Source organism: Monopterus albus, unplaced genomic scaffold (genome assembly GCF_001952655.1).
Source record: "Monopterus albus unplaced genomic scaffold, M_albus_1.0 scaffold150.1, whole genome shotgun sequence".
Classification (NCBI taxonomy): domain Eukaryota; kingdom Metazoa; phylum Chordata; class Actinopteri; order Synbranchiformes; family Synbranchidae; genus Monopterus; species Monopterus albus.
In genome coordinates this window covers 846,612-866,275 of record NW_018128030.1, presented here as the reverse complement: position 1 = coordinate 866,275, position 19,664 = coordinate 846,612, and the positions used below count along the sequence as shown (strand labels likewise).

Here is a 19,664-nt window from a genome sequence, read left to right as displayed (position 1 = left end):
GAAGTTTAAATCACTATAGTGGGAATAAGGTCAATTAATGCAGTTTTCAAAGCACACAAGAGCATCGTTAAGTATTTATGATGGAGCTCAATTTATTCCAAGGAGGCACTGTTGCGAAAACTGCAAATGAGTGTGCAAGTTTGGGAAAGTGAGACAGAAATTTGGTTCAGAATCAGAACCAGCTTTATTGGCCAGGTGTGTTGGACACAAGAGGAATCTGACTCTGGTGCAGTGAGCACGGTGCCTTCGGTAGCTGTCAGTCAGATTTTTACCTCCAAGTGAAGTGAGTCATTAGCAGTTTATAGTTCATTTACAGGAGCAGGAAAAAAAAATGGATCTGCTTTCATTTCAAAGCAAACACGACCTCAGTGTTATCTTCCTGGCTTTTCACAGCACAGGGATTTTAAGATTAATAGGTTTACATACTGTATGTCACTGCTTACGGTGCTGGCACTTGTATCCAAGGAGATTTAAAACACATTCAAGTAGAGAATAAGCTTTACTTCCTGCATCACCAACATCATAATCAACCAACTCCCCAGTGCAAAGATCAGAGCTGTCTTTCTGTCTGTTCCCGTGACTTGATGAGACAGAAGACTGCTAGGTGAAGAGAGACGAGATGATGCAAAGGGGATGCTTTTCGAGCAAGTAGAGGGATACAGTAAATGTGTGTGTGCTATGAATAGGTTTTTTACTTATTAAATTTATGACAGCTGAATGGAGTATAGCCTCTGTGACTAGTCATAGTTGTTTTGATTTATTAGGTTTATTCCCATCACTTTACAAGCATGCATTTTTTTGTTTCCTTACAAATTTTCCTCCCTCTCTGCTGTGGTGTCATTTAATTTCTGTTAACTGTCTTTGCTGGTGATTTTGATTTCTTTTGTGCTTTTTAAGAAACTAAACCTGAAAACACCTGCATCAATATATAGTTGTTTTATTTCTGCTTCTATTATTCGTCCACATAAACGCAGTAAACATATCAAACTGTATTCCATCCAGATGTACCGTAGGCATTCTCCATGATGGCATGCAGGCAAATCTACTGTGATCATCCTTAATGCCATCAAATGACCACCACTACGCCACGGAGAAAGATTCACAACCATAAGCCAGAGTCCGGTCTGAAGCGCCAGGGAGAGCGAGGGCAACCCGACCTGTGTTGCACTGACTTCAGTGGCGAGTAACTCACACCCTGTCAGTAAGTCCAAGATGATCCTGATAAAGGTGTTGTGACCCACAACATCCTGATATGTTCCTCTGCTACAGTACTCTCTACTGTAAGCCATGACAGTGACTCACAATACAGCATTACACTACTCTGGTAATGAAAACCAAACATTAACTGTCAGGTACACCTCTCTGATGAAAATATTTTCCTGCCTAAGGTGTGATTCAAGCACCAACAGTGACAGCACTCTTATGTGACTGAAATAGATGAAAAAACTGAAGCAGCATAAAAAAAAACAAGTGCTACAAAAGCTAATCAAGTGCAACACTCAAGAAAATAAAGCATCACACAAACATGTTTTCAAACAAATTGTTTGTTTCTTCAGGACACAAGCTTCCATAACTTTCACTGTGTTTAACGCCAGAACAACAGCATCACATTTAGAAACACAAACTGCTCAGTGCACACAAAACACATTCATTTATTACAATATAACACATTTGAATATTGTAAACTACTTTTACACCCGCCTCTAGCTCCATCGCAGGCTGGGAGTCCGACTCTTCTAGCTGTTCTGATGCTTCATAAGGTAACTTACACCGTTTGCCTCATTTCATACTGCAGGCTACAGCATGTACTTAACACCCAGGATCATCTAAAGTCAAATGGAGATGTATACACAACCAACACTCAACTCTGACTAATCATGGTTATTTGCATTTTTAATTTGCATTTGCATGTGCAGGTGTGTTGATTAGGAATCGGTAATGAGAAGGAAGTTCTTATAAAAATATTAAATTAAAGGCAAGTGCTGTTTCTGTCCTGGAGAAAATATTTTTCTAGCATCATTTCCTACATTAACCACATAGATAGTTCAGAGTGACATGAGTGTTACAGGCCATGCATCATTAACAGTAATTAAACAGTTTACAAGGCTCAGAGTTCTGGGGGGAAAATGCTCTACAGGTGATATGAATTTATGAACAGTGCCTTTATGCCTGTCAGACTGATTAGGATGAAATAACATTCCATAAAGCTACATGGCCTGTACAGAGGTGACCCACATCTCCAAAGGGCAAGTCTCTCTATCATAAAATTTTGCTGCACTCTGAATGTCGGGAGGAAACTACTCACACTGCGACGTCACATAAATTTGTGCCGTTATATTAACACCTATGGGATGAGCCTGTATTTCAGCAGCTATTACAGTAAGACAGTTTTTCACAGTGATGAAAATTCAGAAGAATTACAATGAAAAATGTAAACATAAGATGCAAAACCTAACACAATGCAAATGTACTGTATATCCTCAAGGTACAAGGAATTCCATGTTCTGCTATTCTGTGAATAGACTGTGCAGTTTTTCTCTTTTGGTGCCTACTACTTTGACTTTGTAATACTTTGATGAATGTGTTTTCACAGCTGAATAAGGTGACTGCCTGACTCAGAGACAATGTGGCAGAATCCACGGGTCTTTCTGACAGCTCTGTTCGGTTTAGAAGGAAACGGGAGACTAGAAACTTGCACATTTCTTTCTTTTCACCCGACTTCTCTACTCCATACCAATTCAATTTAATATAAATATCACAGCTCAAACCAATTTCTGTCAAGATGGTCTTCCTAACAGAGTATTAAAGTGGGTCTGCTTCCTCTCTTTTGTTTTATGCATTTATAAAATCATCTTTTTGACATATTATTGTATGGGTGAAGGGGCCAATTCTGCAGTATGGTAACATGGAATATGTGCACCCCACCTCCATTGCCCTTTATTTCATGCCTGATTTGTCTACAAGCACACAGCATAGCTTTAGGCTTGTTTTCCAACCATAGGTGTCAGAAACGGCGCGCGATGCTGCAGAAAAGTATTTAGTGAACTCAAATAAAAGACCAGACGAGGAAGTGTTGAACAAAACCGTCTCTTTAATAAGAGAACTAAAACTAAACTAAACCATACAAGACAAGGTGAAACGCAAAACTCACGGTCGGTATCAGTCCCAGGTCAGAGCCAGCAAACACATACATCCAGGGTATGACTGCACGATATTGGAAAAACATGCGATATGCGATACAGGTGTTGAATATTGCGATATCAATATTATTGCGATATTTAATATTCCCCTGAAGAAATTGTATTTTCATTATCTAATCGAAGAAATACACTTTAATGTGGCAAAATGCGCAGGCTATATGTATTCTGATCGAATTAATTGTAATTCAGGCTAACTATTATGTGGCGCGAACAAACTTCACAAATACTACTGCATACCTGTTGTAACAAAAACTAAAAAGATAACACTGCATTATTAAATTAAATCACTATTTCAACTGTCACTCTAATGAAACAAAACAATTAAGAGCTTCATAGTCATCAAATTATTTCAAATCACACATTATGTTAAATTTACAAATCTCATGTTAAATATGTGCATTTTTCAACAAAATATAAACCATAAACACTCACCAATGGCCAGATGCAAGCGGTGGCCAAAGCACTGTAGTCTGACCCACTTGTTGAGTTCGGTAGCTTTTACTACATTAGCGCCGTTGTCTGTTGTAATAGACACTTGTTTCTCTTCTTTCAAGCCCCAGTTTGCTAAAACATCCTGCAGAGCAGTGGCTATGTTTTCACTGGTGTGGGATTCAGGGAAATATGCAACTTCCAGGCAGCGTGTTGTTAGTTCAAGTCTTTGCTGATAAAGTGAACAGTAAAGCTCATGTAGGGTTCGGTGGTGCGACTGGACCACAGGTCCGTGGTGCTAGCGTAAAAGTCCACTTGCTGCAGCTCAGCCTTTACAGTCACTACACATACCTCGTACATTTGTGGAATGGCGACTTGGGAGATTTGTGGAATGGCGACTTGGGAGAAGTAATTGCGCGATGGCACTTGGTATCTCCGGTCCACTTCCTTCATTAGATCCAAAAAGCCCTCTTTGCCCACGGTACTAACTGGGATCATGCATTTGGCTACATAACGTGCAACAGCTGCGGTAATAGCTTTGTGGCGCTTCGATGTTTTTTCGTAAGGAGTGACACTGGCAAAACGTTCATTAATGGTTGTCTGTGGATCGTTTTTTTGTAACCTGCCCTCACGTTAGTAGTTTTGGGAGTTTTAGACTTGAAGACATCATATAGGTTTTTGTGGTTCCGCTCCATGTGACTGTGTAGATTTGTTGTGTTTCCTCTCGACGTTGCCACTATTTTCCGACATGACTTGCACAGTACCTGTGTCTGTGCTACGTCTTCTCTCCTGAAGCCGAAATAATCCCGTATTTCAGAAGTGCTATTCTTTTTGGGCACAAGTTCGTTGTTTTCGTCCTCGCTCATTTTCTCTTCTCCCGCTGCTGCTGCTGTGAGTCACTGTGCGCATTTGGGTCCGCTCTAGCCAATAGGAGAACAGTATCTAGGGGGGTGGATGGCTGGGTGCGTTATTAAGGTCGCGTCTGATTGGTCAAACTCAGATAAACACCAAACATGTGCAACAAACGCATAAAATACTATATGAAATTATTAATTTATCGCACGTCTTTGCGATACGCATATCGCACATACTATTATCGCGATAACGATATTTTTTCGATATATTGTGCAGCCATAATCCAGGGGAATCCAAAGTTCGTTTTCCAAAAGGGAAAGTCCGATAATCATACACCGTGGCAGTCCGTAACAAGAGGGCGAGGCAGAATAGAATAGTCCAAGTTAACAGTCCGGGATCAGAAATACAAAATACCAAAACCGAAGAAAATGCTGGAAAGTCAGAGCTGGGGTCTAGAACAATCTGACAGCGTCCTGGTGGGAGGACGCTGCCTAAATAGAGGTGCAAACAATAACGAAACCAAATGTGAGTGATGAAGAACGTAAAAAGACCGAAACTAAGGTAAAACAAAAACAGAAGTAATGTCAAAATAAAAGCCGGACAGGAAGCAGCGGAACCGAATCATGACAATAGGTGCCACTTATGCAAAATCATCTGAGCTCAGTAATCCATCACAGAAATCATGAAGCTTTAAGTAGCTGTGTCATTGTTTCTCTGATCTATTACTATGACTGCAGAGCACCGTCGCCTCATAGCAAGGAGGTTCGGGGTTGGAGCCCCGTCCGACCCGGGGCCTTTCTGTGTGGAGTCTGCATGCTCTCCCTGTGCCTGCGTGGGTTCTCTCCGGGTACTCCAGCTTCCTCCCACAGTCCAAAGACTTAGGTTGACTGGCGACTCTAAATTGCCTGTAGGAGTGAGTATGAGTGTGTGGTTGTGTGCCTACATGTCAGCCCTGTGACAGACTGGTGACCTTTCCAGGGTGGACCCTGCCTCTCGCCCACTGTCAGCTGGGATTGGCTCCAGGAATAAATGGTGTAGATAATGGATGGATGGATATTATTGGTTACTGTCTATTATGTTATACTGTATTTACTGTCAATCATCCCACACTCAAAGGAAGAAATGTTAGAAGTAGAAGTAGTCCTCTAATGTATGTCAGTGTGTAAGTTCACCATCTATGTCCTTAGTAAATGCTTAGTTTGTGAGTTACACTGCCACCAGGAAGAAATATTTCATTATGGCAGAACAAATGATTATATTGTATTTTTGTGAATTGCAGCTGAATAGTCATTAAAGTTCAAGCAAAAGTTAAGAGTGACCACACACACTGCACCGCCACCCACACGGTGTGATGTTTTTTTGTTATTACTAGAAAGTCCAAAGACAAACCTAGGATTGAAACTATCATGTTTGGACTTAATAGTTTCAATAAAAAATAAATACAACAAAATTAAAATTGCATTCTTACCAAGCGTCGTCTTTCCTCTTCAACAGTGTTCAATAGCTGGGAGAACTCTTTGAATGACTGGGCTGAAATACAAAGACAGTGATCATTTCTTCAGAAGGTGAAATACTGAATGTTTGCTAAATAAATGCACCAGCATGTATGATACATAAAGTACAATATGTTCACCACCGAACAAGTACACAGAGAACCACTGTCTTGCTGCATTAGAATGATAAAAAAGATATTAAAAAAACCTAAGAGGCTCAGTCGTTAAAACTCAGATGTTCCTGGCACCCCACCATCAATGCACATTGGTGCTAAAATGTTTATTTGCACTGCAGCTTCAGAGCTGTCAGTGCAGCACATTTTAGAACCTAATAAAATCATGCAGCTGTCCAATTTAAAACCAGGACTAGCAGTAAAAAACAATTCTCCAATTGAATGGAACCCACTGATTGCTTCTCTTCATTTTCTTCCCTGCTAGGCTTTAAAACACACTGTCACAATGCAGAGGAGACTGATGTGGTAGAAATACAGTATGTTCACGCCATCTGGGCTATACTTCAGTAGGTATTCTGCAGGGCCAGATGAGCTCAGCATACAATACACTGAACCTTATCAGCCAGAGAAGTGTGCCTTGATAGCTTCACAGCTTCATTAAAAAGAAGGCCAGATACAGCATGGCCCCTGTTGGTCAGCCCCTGTGTCACCCTGTGTCTAGCCATTTAGCAGCGGTCAGACTGCTCTGCTTGCCAACACAGTAATATCATTATCAGCCGCGATGGCCTGGCATGGGGACTCATGCATCATCTTAGACACTTTGGTCCATTTACACACCAAAGCTTTAAAAGACCATGGAGCGATGATTTTGTGCCAGCAATCTAGCAGGCAGGCTGGTCCCCTATTAACGCCACCAGCTCCTTTATCAGCAGCACAAACCTCTCGGGGGGGTAAAGGGCACAGCTGGAGCTGTTGATGGGACAAGATTATACTCCGAAAAGAGGAAATGGAAGTCAAAGTGAGGTTACAGCTTGCATATCATTCACTGGTAAACAGAGGAATGGCAATCGACTTGATGAGTCACTGAATGAATTCAAATTTACTACCTCAACAAAGGACAAATGAGAAAGATGAGCTTGTATGAAAACAAGAAGAGGAACTCACTGTACACGGACATTTTTTCTGCATATTATAATAAGATTTCTATATTTATTTACATTAATTTTATCTTTTTACAGATGCTTTTCTGCTCAGTATCCGACTTTTTTGGTCTATTTGAGCTCATCTGACTCGTTCCACCCGAAAAGGCTCTGAACAGTTCTTTGACACTAACTGACTGACCTTCTGAGAGAAGGCCATGTAACTTTTGTAATAATTTAAATTTCCTAGCCACATCAATCTTTTCGTCCAATTGATTCGTAGATGGAACTGGTATGGAATGTGAATGTCACTGCAGAAGTCATAGAGTGAAATCAATAAAAGGTCAGGTGAACCTTTCTGGCAGCACATAGAGGATCCCGAAGTTATGTGAGGAAGCTGCGAGCATCAAAGTGAACTATACCAATATTGCATCAAGATCATGGCTGGCATTCACACAAGGGTCTAGCTATGTCAGTCAGAAAGCTCAGTTTCATCGATGACTAGATTCATGTTAACAGGCTGTTTTCTTTTTTTCTTCACACAGTAATCAGTAATCTCTGAGACTGAGTGAACACAGCTTGGAGTGTGCGAAAATCAACTCGGACTCAACTCAAACATAGCTCAGACTTGACTCAGGCTAGAACACTGGGGACTCGAGACTCAACTTAGACTTGAGGTTTAGTGACTCGACTACAACACTGTCTATATTACACAAATTCTTTTAAACAGATGTCCTCGGTTCTGTCTGTCATCAAAGCCACTGGCTTCTACTGGGCCCACGGTTTGCCCTGTAAATACTGAGGAGTTCCAGACGCAACAGGTGGGCAGCTGAAAAACCTATTGTTCAATATGTGATCAAACCACTCTTGATTCAAGGCCAGGGAAGGGGCGCATTGCCTCAAATTAAAGTGTGCTTTACTTTAATGAGGCTTGGATTTGGGTGTGGATTTTTCCAATAAGCGTAATTGGTCTCCTGCACCCCTGCCCATCATACAGCCAACGCAGCTTTGTGAGAAAAAAGGGAAAACGGACTATTCATTACGCATTCAGATGAACATTACAGCTCACGTAGAGGAGGTCGATATCCAGTCTAGCCCTCACAGATGGACAGTAATTCAGCAGTCTCCAGCTCCAGAGCGAGGGGCTCAAACTGAGGATAATGAGCAGTGAGGAAAAAGAAGAGGCCAGAGTGGGAGTCCTGCCCATTAGAGCCAGAGAAGCCCTCTGCACAGCTGTTTTCATATTCCTGTTGGAGGCTAGGAGGTTCGCACCTCCATTAATCTCTGACACTGATTGCAATTAGTCCTTTTGATCTCTTATAGACAGAGGAAGCATCATAAACAAATCAATAGCATTAATTATACATGCATCGCAGACAACTTTAAGATGTATCCTCAGAGCCAAATCCCCTTTCAAGAATTTGCAGTGTGCTTAATTTTGTCTTAACACAGCTCACAAAGACTTTGATGACCCTTTTCTCTTCTCTTTTAATTACTTTCACAGATGTAAAATTGCTCAAAAAACATATTTTGAGTAATTGGTCCTTAGCCAACCCTTCTTAACCCTTCTAAAAACGTGTATGAGCTGCCAAAAAAATCTAGAAATACCAAAGAAGCAGAAAGAAATCTGCCCTCCTGGCCAAACTGAACTTACCAATGTTCACCTCGTCATCTGTCTCTGCATCACCTATGCACTCAAACTGGAACTCCTGCAAGGACTGGGAGAACTTCTGGACGGCAGCAGAAAGATCTGGAAAAATCAGAAGATCAGAGCATAAGAATAAAGGACAACACAAATGAACGAAACACAGAAGACGTGGATAAAATTCTACTTGAATACAGCAACCTTAATGTACAGTAAACAATGTAACCTCCTTACATGACGCATATCCAGTACAGCCATGAATGAACTGCCTACTGTATTATACTGTTAGTAACATGGACAGGTGAGGTGTGGGTTACCTACTGACTCATATGGTTGTACCAGCATGTCAAGGAAACCTTTACATCACAGAACCTCCCAATTTAGCAAAAGGAGAATTAGAAAATCCTATTAGCACAGTTCATCATATTCACCAGCACACGTGTAGATTTAGAAACAAAGTGGTACTTTTGATACACTTGTACTGTAAACACAAGTCTAACAGAGAAGAAGCGCCATAGAATGCAGTCTTATGAGCTGCCAACTATTTGATTCAACATCCACTGACATTCATACACTCATAGTTCTGAGTAACCGCAAATACCTACTATATTTACCTTATCACTCGTCCACTGATCTCAATACTCAAATCTGTTCAGGAAAATTAAGCCCAGCTAGGCTGCCTAACCTTTGTGTCAAGAATGATATAGTGAGTAAATGCCTTAAGAAAAATCCACCTTTTGATATACTCACACTGCTAGATATACAGTTATTTATTTATTGCATTCCACTTGTGATAAAGTGCTGTCTTATCTATTTCAGAGTGGCATTTGAAAACCTCTAAAGAAAAGGCTTAAGTGTTTTCTATTCCATAACTTCTAACTCCAGCTGTAAAAAAACAAGTTCTGCCTTTTGTTCAAACCTTTACTGGTGATGTCTGGAAATACTGTCATAACTCTCCAATCATAAATTGTCTTTTGGCACTTCACATGTAATGACCGGATAATTTAACAATACAATGTGACTGTATTATGTCCATTATATCCATGTGTTACATAATGTATGTTTAAATGTTGTTCAGGAGAAATTATGGGGCTTTTTTGTCCAATAGTTTAGCTCTAAATACTACAACACCCATAAGCCCTGGTAAACACTGCTGTGGAGAAGACAGCTAAAGGTGCAAACCAGTCCAAGCATTTCCACAAAGCTTCAATGTGGCAATCAGGAACAAATCACAGCACCATAGCTCCTCAAGTGATCCAGATATTATCCAGAATCAGCAAGCGAATCAATTCAAGCTGCTGAATGTATTTAGACAGTCCTGCTTTCATCCTGCTTAGAGACACAGGCGACAGAGCTGTAGAGTCTGTGTAACACAAAAAGAACAGGCCGAGGACAACTGCTCACGTTTGTAGTGATAAGTCAGTAACAATGATGCATGTCCAGTCACGAATTAAAGGTAGTTTAACAGCTTCCAGAGAACTCTGTTTATGGAAAAAAGAATTACTAGGTTTTCATTTCCTGAACCCTGCAGGCCTATTATAAAACCTCCCACTTTGTTTACCTCCATGGAACAAAGTAAAACACAACACCAAAGCAACAAAATAGCCCTGAAATGACAGTTGTCTCACCTGATCTGCACTTAAAATTAAGGCATAACTGCTGAACTGCTCGACAACTGATTTGCTTTCCTCTCTGAAATAATATGCATCAGCTCAATGATAACCTCACTGCATTTGTGGGCAATAAATAGCAGAATCCCTTCTTTAATCATTGAGTGCATAATGACAGTGATTATTAGTTATGTCAAAGTAAGTTCCAACAACTACTGTATATCAAGACAAACAAAAGCACTACTCAGAGAGTAAATTAACATATGGATTGTAGTTTTAATACAATTTATAAATTAATAAAAACACAAACCTATTGTATAAAATGGCACAGAAAACAATCTGCATGCAGGTATGACTGGAAAGAGGATCTGATTACAGTCAGATTCACAAGTAAATCAAACACATTGGGAGGAAAAGCAAAGTAACTGTAGTACTGACCAAGTGAATGAACCACTTTATTTCATTTTTATTGTGCCAGTTGTTTCAGTTTGTCTCCTACCTCAGTTATATAGAGGTTAGTGTATGAGTATTGCGAGTACATTCTTGCTGAGGTGACGGTAACCTTTGTTTACAAGTACTTTAAAGAGTGGGATGAAGCTTCAGCTCCTAATGGAGGCTTTTAACACTTAATCATTCAGTCAAATTTATAATTAAAGGCACAACAAGACGGGGATTCTAAAATACCCTGACATTTTAGGTGTCAGCCCACACAGTTGGAACTGCACACAATTTCCTCATATCCATTGTTGACAGTGATTCACTAATTGCTTCTCTCCTTCTTTCTTCTCAGTCTTCACTTCAAACAAAAGTATAAGAAAATCCACACGGCGGTACAGAATATATTGTAGACGCTCAAATTCATGTCTTCATTTGACGGAAGACTCACCACTTACTGTGTATGAAAAATGGAGATTAAGGTTGTTACATATTTTACTTTGCAAGTCTGAGCTTCAGCTTTAAAGGTTTTTTTCACAGCTTGTAACTACATACAATAGTGTACTGTATGAATATGTACAGTTACACATGCTTATCATACTGTACGAACTTCATATTCTGGTGTTATCATCTACACTTTAGCTCCATAAGATGGAGATGATATCTAACAATGTTGAATACAGCAACTACAAAATGAAAAGCTCATTGTAATATATTGTTCAAATAAAAACTGTAATGTCATTTAAAAAGACAAAAGCTGTCAGAAAATGACTAACCTTTGAATCTCTAATGTTTGCTAGAACTGATCTGTTTAAGGTAATGTTTAACAGTTCACAACAGATTTCGGGTTGGGCTCTATACAGCTCCTACTGTGACAACAAAGCTTTATCTAACCGGCATGCAAAAGTATCAACCAGCCTTAAGAGCCCACAAAAATCAATGCTCTCGTCAGCACAGGAACATAACTCGCTTGTGAAGCCTGGTAAAAAGAATTGTGTGATATTTGTCAGTATCTTTTAGAATACACCTCAAGAAGCATTGTTATAATTTGTCAGTGCATTTTAGTTATCGCAGGAACAGAATAACAAGACCTGTTCTCAATGAGACCACAGTTTTTAAAGCTCTTACTGACATCAACACCATCTTGAAAGCGAATGTCTGGCCATTTGTAAATGTTGCCAAGGCCGCCCTGAGCGGACCTTTAGAGAATGTTGTGTGCCAGTGATGTGCTCCCATCATTCTTGCTTCGACTCTGAAGCTGCTGATTTGAGATCAATACTAGGTGCAGTTGTCTAGATGCGCTCGCAGAACCATCAATAATGGATGTTCTTTTAGTTCTGACATAAAGACAGGCCCCAGCCTCACAAGACAAATCTGTTGCCCTCAACTGAATTCACTGTTTTCTTAGAACCAGCAAAAACCATGGAAATGAGTACACCATATAAATAAATCAAAATCAACATCATCATCAGATTTTTGCTTTCATTGTAATAAGTCAGCGGCAGCAGCATACAGTCATACTATCTATAATGTGTCTAATGTGGTCTGATGATTCTTCATTACTCATTCTATAAACTACTATCATTTTGTCAACACAACAAACAACTGCTTTGTGCTAAGACTTAACGTTTGAGAAGCCGGAAAACTTTTGTTTTTTGAAAAACATATATTGGAGAAATTCCTTATTGATATTTCTGAAAGGTACCAAAAAAATGCTGGCGAGAATGACTCTAATACACTTTGACAATAATTGTGCCTAATTACAACATGACTATAATCTATTAGTCTAATGTTCAGAGGCTTCTGCATCTGTTTATTGTTTACCAGGTTTAAAAAGCCTACTAAACATAAGAGAATAAATCATATTTTTGATCAAAATGTCAGTTTCACTCATTTTACCTGAAAAACATGCACCTGTACGCAAAGGTATGAACCACTTTTATGAGGCTGTGTGAATGCAGGTCATTTGCTTACAACTGTAATTCAGCCAACACTAAGAAGACACCGCTTATTCCAGGATAAAACCTAAACCTAAAGCTAAATGGTGTTTGCCTCTCTAATTTGTGGTAAAATCTGAGCACCTTCTCATTTTAACAAAGGGAAATAATGATTATTTTAGCATTTATCATTAGTATTTAACAGTTACAGCAGCGATCTGTGTCAAAGGCTCACGGGAGATGTGGTTGACACAGCTGCTGGAGCCCAAATGTGGGACAGGTTTAGTTACGTCTGCCAAGGGAGGGGGTTATGTTTGTTGGTTGGTTTATGTGGGTTGTGTTCAAATTAATTCAAAGGAATTATGTGTCAGTGTGAACGTCGTTCAAACATGATTTTTGGGATAAGAGACAGCCCTACTATAGAGCAGTAACGAGGGAGCGACACTGTCACAAAAGAGAACTGCATGTTGAATTTTCTGAGGCTGGTGGAAAGTTTAAAAAATGCTGCATATGTTTGGTGTTAAATGTGAGATCAGCTGAAAGAGAGCCAAGACAGGCTGCAGAAGTCTGATTGTGGACTAAAAGGTGTACAGAACATCGAAATGTTGAAGGCTCACCTGGAGGAGGCACGTCGTGACCTCCTCAACTCTGAAAATGCAACTGCAAGTCTGAAGGCCAACATGAAGCAAGGAACAAACAATGCTGCAACTGTGAGGACGCCTCAGTCCACAGGAGGTACTCAGACTAATGACAGGGATATCTCTGAACCAGCTCCGCAGCTGCAGGAGGCTCCTGGAGATTTGTAGAAGTGGCCAGACAAACTCCAGTTCAGTGTAGACAATACTCAGCATGCTGAGCAACAGAATCATGAGAAGGCATCAGTGTACAAGTGCCACAGAAACAAATAACTTCAGTTAAGTTCTTCATGTTTGTGACATTAAATGCAAGACCCAATCTGATGACTGGAGGGAGGCACAGAGACTCAACCTCCAGCTGGAAAGGATTTGTATGTGGCTGCTGGAGTAAGCCCACAGTCTGAACGCAGTCCACAGGGACAAAGAGTAGCCAACTGAGCAGCTAGACAAGGCCACGGAAAGGCAGACTAGAGATGCTGCTGTTTCACGGCCACAGCTGCAGCTAAGAAAGGGCCAATAGGACCTGGGTGGGGAGGCTGCCAAAAACCAGCAAGAGAAAAAAGCCTTTCTGTTTGAAATACAGCAGCTCAAAGACAAACTCAGGCCCTCAGAACAAAAAAATTAGATAATGGTCCTGAAATGGAAAGATGAGCTTCACAAAACACTGCTCTGGAAGAGACAATTAAAAGCAACTCAGCTAGAGAAAAATCTACTGCAGGTCAAAGAGAAAGCTCAGAAGGATATAAAAAAAAAAAAAAAACACCGGAGAGGCAGGTGCCCAAAAGACAGCAGAGGAGCAGTTGCAAGTTCATCAGAACCAGTGGAAGGAAGAGAGGGCTTCTTTCCAGAGAGCCACTGACACTACAGATCTCCTGGAAAAGCTGCAGTGCTCAGAGAGAACGTGGCCTCGGCTCCAGGATGCAAGATCTTCAGACCCGAATGAAGGAAATGTTAGATCAGTCCAAAAAGAAGAAACTTTGGCTGGTCAGGTGCTGCACATGCTGGGGCTCCAAATGAACACAGCAACCTTTTGTGTTCTATTGTTGTTGTTGTTCTGTTTTGTTTGTTTGTTTTGAGATCTTGAGAGCAGAATGAAAGGATAAGGCTGGTTATTTTCCATATTAATAGTATTTTAAACAGCCCCAATATGGAAACTAAAACCATCAGTGAACTGCCTCTACTCATGGTCAATGTCTGTCAGTCTCCAACTTGGATTATTTGTGTTTTGTTTTTGTGCTGTTTTCTCTTTTTTGTCCATGTCCTAAATACAAATTCTGAAAAAAAAAACAACTTTCAAAATAATAACTATATTAGCGTCACTCCAAATGCCAGCAGTAGGTTTTCTTGGTCAGCCAATCACATTATCAGGGTCAAACTATCATGAGGAATATTGCTTTTATGGCCTTATGGGGAAACCAAGTTGCCCCTTGGTGGAGGTTTACACCGAGTGCTGTCTAGTTTTCTATAATTTGCAAACCACCCACAGGGTTTGGCTGGTTACTCACTCATCCCACTAAGAGCAGCAAGAGAAAGAGAACAAAGCCACCGAGGCAACAACAACAAACAAAATGTATACATATTGTCAATCCTGGGTGATGAGGCACCACCTGGACATTTTGATAATAATATCCAGTATCTTTGGGTATGCAATGAACAACATTTTGCACAAGTGGTGCCTTTAGAATATATCCAGTAATAAGCTAAAAGTTATGATCAAAAGGGTAACTGACTTTTGTATCCTCATTCTAAATCAATGCACATTAGGGGTCTGAGCACAGTGTGATTTCAAACCCAGCATACGCCGGCAGAGCACAAGGATGAAGGCTCACTACTAATATCCTGCTACTGCTATGCTGTACCGCAAAGTGAACATATGCATGAATAAATGTTTTCCATATTTTAATTATGGAAATGATCAAGCTATACCTGGGAACAACAATATTTTATGTATTAATCACCAAACATAATGTTGGCCCTCTGCTCATTGGTGGGTACTGGAGAAGATATTGCTCAAACCGTTACTGAGAAGCCACTGGTCACAGGTAGCAAAGATGAATGGAAAGAGAATCAGTAGAAAGTAAGATAAATGGACAGCTAAAGTTTTAACCTTAGGTAAGCAGTAAAGGTATAATCAGTGTAACACATTCCAGGTTGCACTTTTAAAAGTTTTAGTGGAAACAATGCAGGACAAGAGCCGGTGCTCTCAGGGTGTTTATCAGTTTAAATGCCAGTGCTTACGGTCAGCATTCTGCAGCCAAATGTTTAGGTCTGGTGAATTAAGATTGTGCTTATCAGTGCTTTTAACTTAGCAACGGTATTGTTTAGCTTACACCAAAGAACATTTATTTTTGAAGGGCCAATTGTTAAGGGTTTTGGCAATGACACAATATTGCTTAACCATGTTGTAACTAAATCTAATGACAATAAACTAAAGACAGGGCAAAAACGTTTGGAAAACTCTGGTATTCTGTATCAACAAATTGTGCCCTGTATGTAGCGGCATTTACTATGATTAGGGATAGGATTTTTGATATTTATGATGCTCTGTGCAGACTTGCCATGGAATATTATAATGACTACTGTAAATAACACATCACAATTGATATTGATGCAACACAGAGACATAGAGGAACAGGATGGATTAGCTTTTGTCTTAAAAAAAGAAAGGAAATAGGGCATAAAGACTGAGAAAGAGAGCCACCTTCACTGAGTGCACTGGAAGCAGAGCCTTCATGGTTCCCCATATTTCATCTTAGTCCTCTATATCTCCTCTGACAGAAGCAGGGATTTGGTGCATTCTGCTTCGAGTGTGTGTGGAGAAAAAGAGCAGCACTGTCCGGGGGAGTAATAAAAGGAAAGGTGCGCAACTTTAATAAGGTATGAATCTGAAGATGTTATTTACCACATGAAGCTCAACACTGAAATAAGAAAAGGAAGGCCTACTGTACTGCAGTACAAGTAAAAAAAAAACATTAGAAAAACATTTGGCTCATACACTATACTCTCAACTTAAAATATAACAAACAGAAAACATCTTTCCTCACACTACATGCAATTCCCCTAACACAATATATGACCTGCAATAATGACTCTTCACACAGCTGGTGTGCACTTAGGGGTAACAGAAAGAACAACAGTTATGGTGCACCATCCCCTAGTGCAGGTTTTAATCAAACCTGTAGAGAGTACAGCTCTGACCATCCAACCCAAGACATGACTGGATGCCCCGGTTAAGTGCCCAGTGTGTGAGATGTGAAAGATGACTATGGCTGCCAGTCACCACACAGCTGAGCCCCTTGGGTACACCCTTTATCTCGTCTCCAGGGCAACCATATACTACCCTGACAAAATGGAAAACGCTGAGGTAAAGTCTGCAGTTTTGTGCATGCTTGCTTCACAGCTATCAGTACAGGAATTATAATCTGGGGGCAAGGATAAATTCTGCAACTCTTTGATTTTCACAAGAAATAATTTACATATAAAAAAGGTATCAGTATATTAGTGTCACAGAATACTTATCCTTAACTGCATTAACATAATCCAATGTTACTTTATGCTTGTGTTAAAATGATATAAAAAGTTTTTACACAAGTACAACATCAAATATTAGAACTCTGATATCTCAGAAATGCACAACAAATAAAATGTGGCCTATTAGGTTGAATTGCAGTTAGCAGCAGTCGTCTTTTGATTGCTTCATCTTTCACTGTAATGTGAGAGAATGCCTCCAAGGATGCCAAGGCATTTGGATCGAAATTGCAAGTGCATTGGTCATAAAGCTGCTAAACTGATAAACAGCCTCAAAAATCACACTGCCAAAGAGAGACAGACACCCTGCATCGGCAAAGAGCAGGCGTGGAGCTTTAAAAAAGAACCAAACATTTTAATTTGAGAAATATACTAAAACACTAAAATTAAACTCTCATGCTAGGTTGTCTGCCCCCTGTACAGACCAAGATTTACAGCTACAAGCTCAGTGTTTTAAAAATGTCCTGTTGTCTCACACATTTGAGGCACACAGTAACATCACTGTACGGCACTTACAGCACTCGGTGGTATGTGACTGACACGCTCGTCACAACATCAACTACTAAGCAGCCGTGTTGTTGTGCTATTGCTCCTCCGAAAAGACTTTGGGATTTTAATGAAGTGGTTTCACACAAATTAGTGCAGGAAAGCTTTTAAAACCTTAGTTCACAGGCAGAGATGGGTTTCATTAAAAAGCAACAATCTGCACAATAAAGGATTCATCTTCAGCTTTTGTTAAATAGCTACACATTTACATTTCACCTCAAATGAATCTGAATGGGCTCGAGGTATTTTATCTGTTTAACGTTTAGGAGGCACAGTACCAGACTTCACTATACATCGTTGCCTTTCATTGAGGCAAACAAACACAAACAAAAGCACCCTGCAACAATGCACTTCTTTTGTAGAGGCAACAGACCGTTTGCCTGTACATCACTACTGCAGTGAGAAACACCACAGCTACTTAATCTTGTCAGCGAGACGCCAGTGATTTCAGATGAGAAGGTCTTCAAAGGGGGGAACGCTTCTATGCACCCAGCTTAACGTGAGACGGGAGATCCCTTTGATGCAACAGTAGGGTGCATTGTGCCACTCTGATTCCATTTGGAGGGATTGTAACGGGGGAGCGGCCCCTCAGGTAAAGCTTCTTTCACCTGCCTACTATTAGATTCGCCTGTCAGTCACCCAGCAGGGGAGGGAGAATAACTGTGTGAGGAAGGCAAAAAGACTGTCCCTCGCACTCCTGGAGCATATCGAACATGTCCCACCACCAATCGTGCCTGAAGCCTTAATGAATAACTTTACACTTACTGTGTAATTTTAAGTAGCTTTTTGTGGACCTGGAAAAGCAACAGAGAGGCCTTAATATGGCTGAATGAAACATAAACAGAAGGGACGACAGAATATACAGTGGTCCCTAGGATGCAGTGATACAGCCTATAACCAGTATACTTTACAACAGGGCTGCTGTTGTCTGATGACACTATTTAGCAAACTGCTGCCCAGAACCAGGAGAAAATGACAACTCCAGGACAAGTCACATAAAGGTGAGACCTGTACTTCATTAGAAGTGTTTTCAAACATCGTGGTCTACTTTTACAAGAGAAAAGATTTTAACGGTCACAACAATGTGGCTGGTTTTGCATATACAGTAAGCATCCGGGATGTTTGCCGTGTTTCTGCGACATGCATCCATCTGAACGGGATTAGGAAGCTAACAAAAATGCACTGGGAAAACATTTCAATGAGGAATTATAAATCAGAGGAATCATAAATATGCAGTATATTCTTATATTCTTTAGCAGTTCAAGCTGGGATGTATCAAACATAACATGTGCAGATGCTCTGGTGTTTAACTGATGAGAGATGCTCAAACTTGCTGGTAAACTGGTCAATAACCATGACTCAGAAGGAAAAAAAAAGCCCATAAAAGCATTATTTCAACATAAATACATGTGTGCTGCCTGTCTCATTATTCCCACAAACCCATATGGAAGCCTGACATTATATATTGTCAGTTTAAATAGGTCACAGTTTAAATCTGTCTTTATTGATTTTTAAATGTTCAGAAACATGCTCCTGTCACTTTTTTGCATTTGATTGCCAAAAATTCTGGACAAAAGAAGAAAACTAGCTTGTCCTAGTTTGGCATCTTCTCCTCATTCTGGTGACTTGTTTACAGCAATCTGCAATATGCATGTTGGCCACCGGCTAATTAATTAAAATCAACAAATCTAAAACATGAGAACATGACAAGGAGAACTATCCCCCTACAACTAACCTATCCCTGCAGAAAACACATCTGCATTATTCTCAGTTATCTAAACTGCTGAAAACATATGAAGAGAACAGAAGATACTGACACTGGGGCCTCAATAAGACACTGATGCAATGCTACAACCTATTCTTTAGCTCTACAGAAAAATACCAGAGTTATTAGCCCTGCAATTCTGGGGGAATGAAAAAAGCCAACCAGGCCTGCCTCCACCATTTATCACCAAGTCTCCACCCTTTAAACTGAGTTGAGAGATTTTCTGTCACAAGACACAAAGACGACAGCTTCTGACACAGCTTCTGACAAAGATGAAGTCGCCTCCAAAAGAAAAAGCACTCAGACAAAAATCAGTAGAATTTCACACTCATAATACAAGATGGCATTAGACCTTTTACAGTTCAGATTATACAAACCAGCTCTTCTGTGTGAAGCCTTCCTGCTCTTATCAAGACAAGAACAATTAGGCATGAACATGCTTCCAAGTGAGACAATTAAAAATAAGAAGTGTGCAAAACTAATTTAACCCCCC

At 40.2% G+C, this 19,664-nt stretch overlaps 1 protein-coding gene across 1 annotated transcript in view; it reads right to left on the bottom strand.

Moving 5' to 3' along the window:
- Positions 1 to 19,664, bottom strand: part of arhgap42b (Rho GTPase activating protein 42b) — a 59,361-nt gene that overhangs the window by 32,445 nt on the left and 7,252 nt on the right. Inside the window, exons 3-4 of the mRNA XM_020614761.1 lie at positions 8,725 to 8,820; positions 5,953 to 6,014 (exon numbers count right to left, since the gene is read on the bottom strand). Coding sequence (XP_020470417.1) covers positions 5,953 to 6,014; positions 8,725 to 8,820 — 158 coding nt within the window. The remainder of the gene's footprint in view (positions 1 to 5,952; positions 6,015 to 8,724; positions 8,821 to 19,664) is intronic.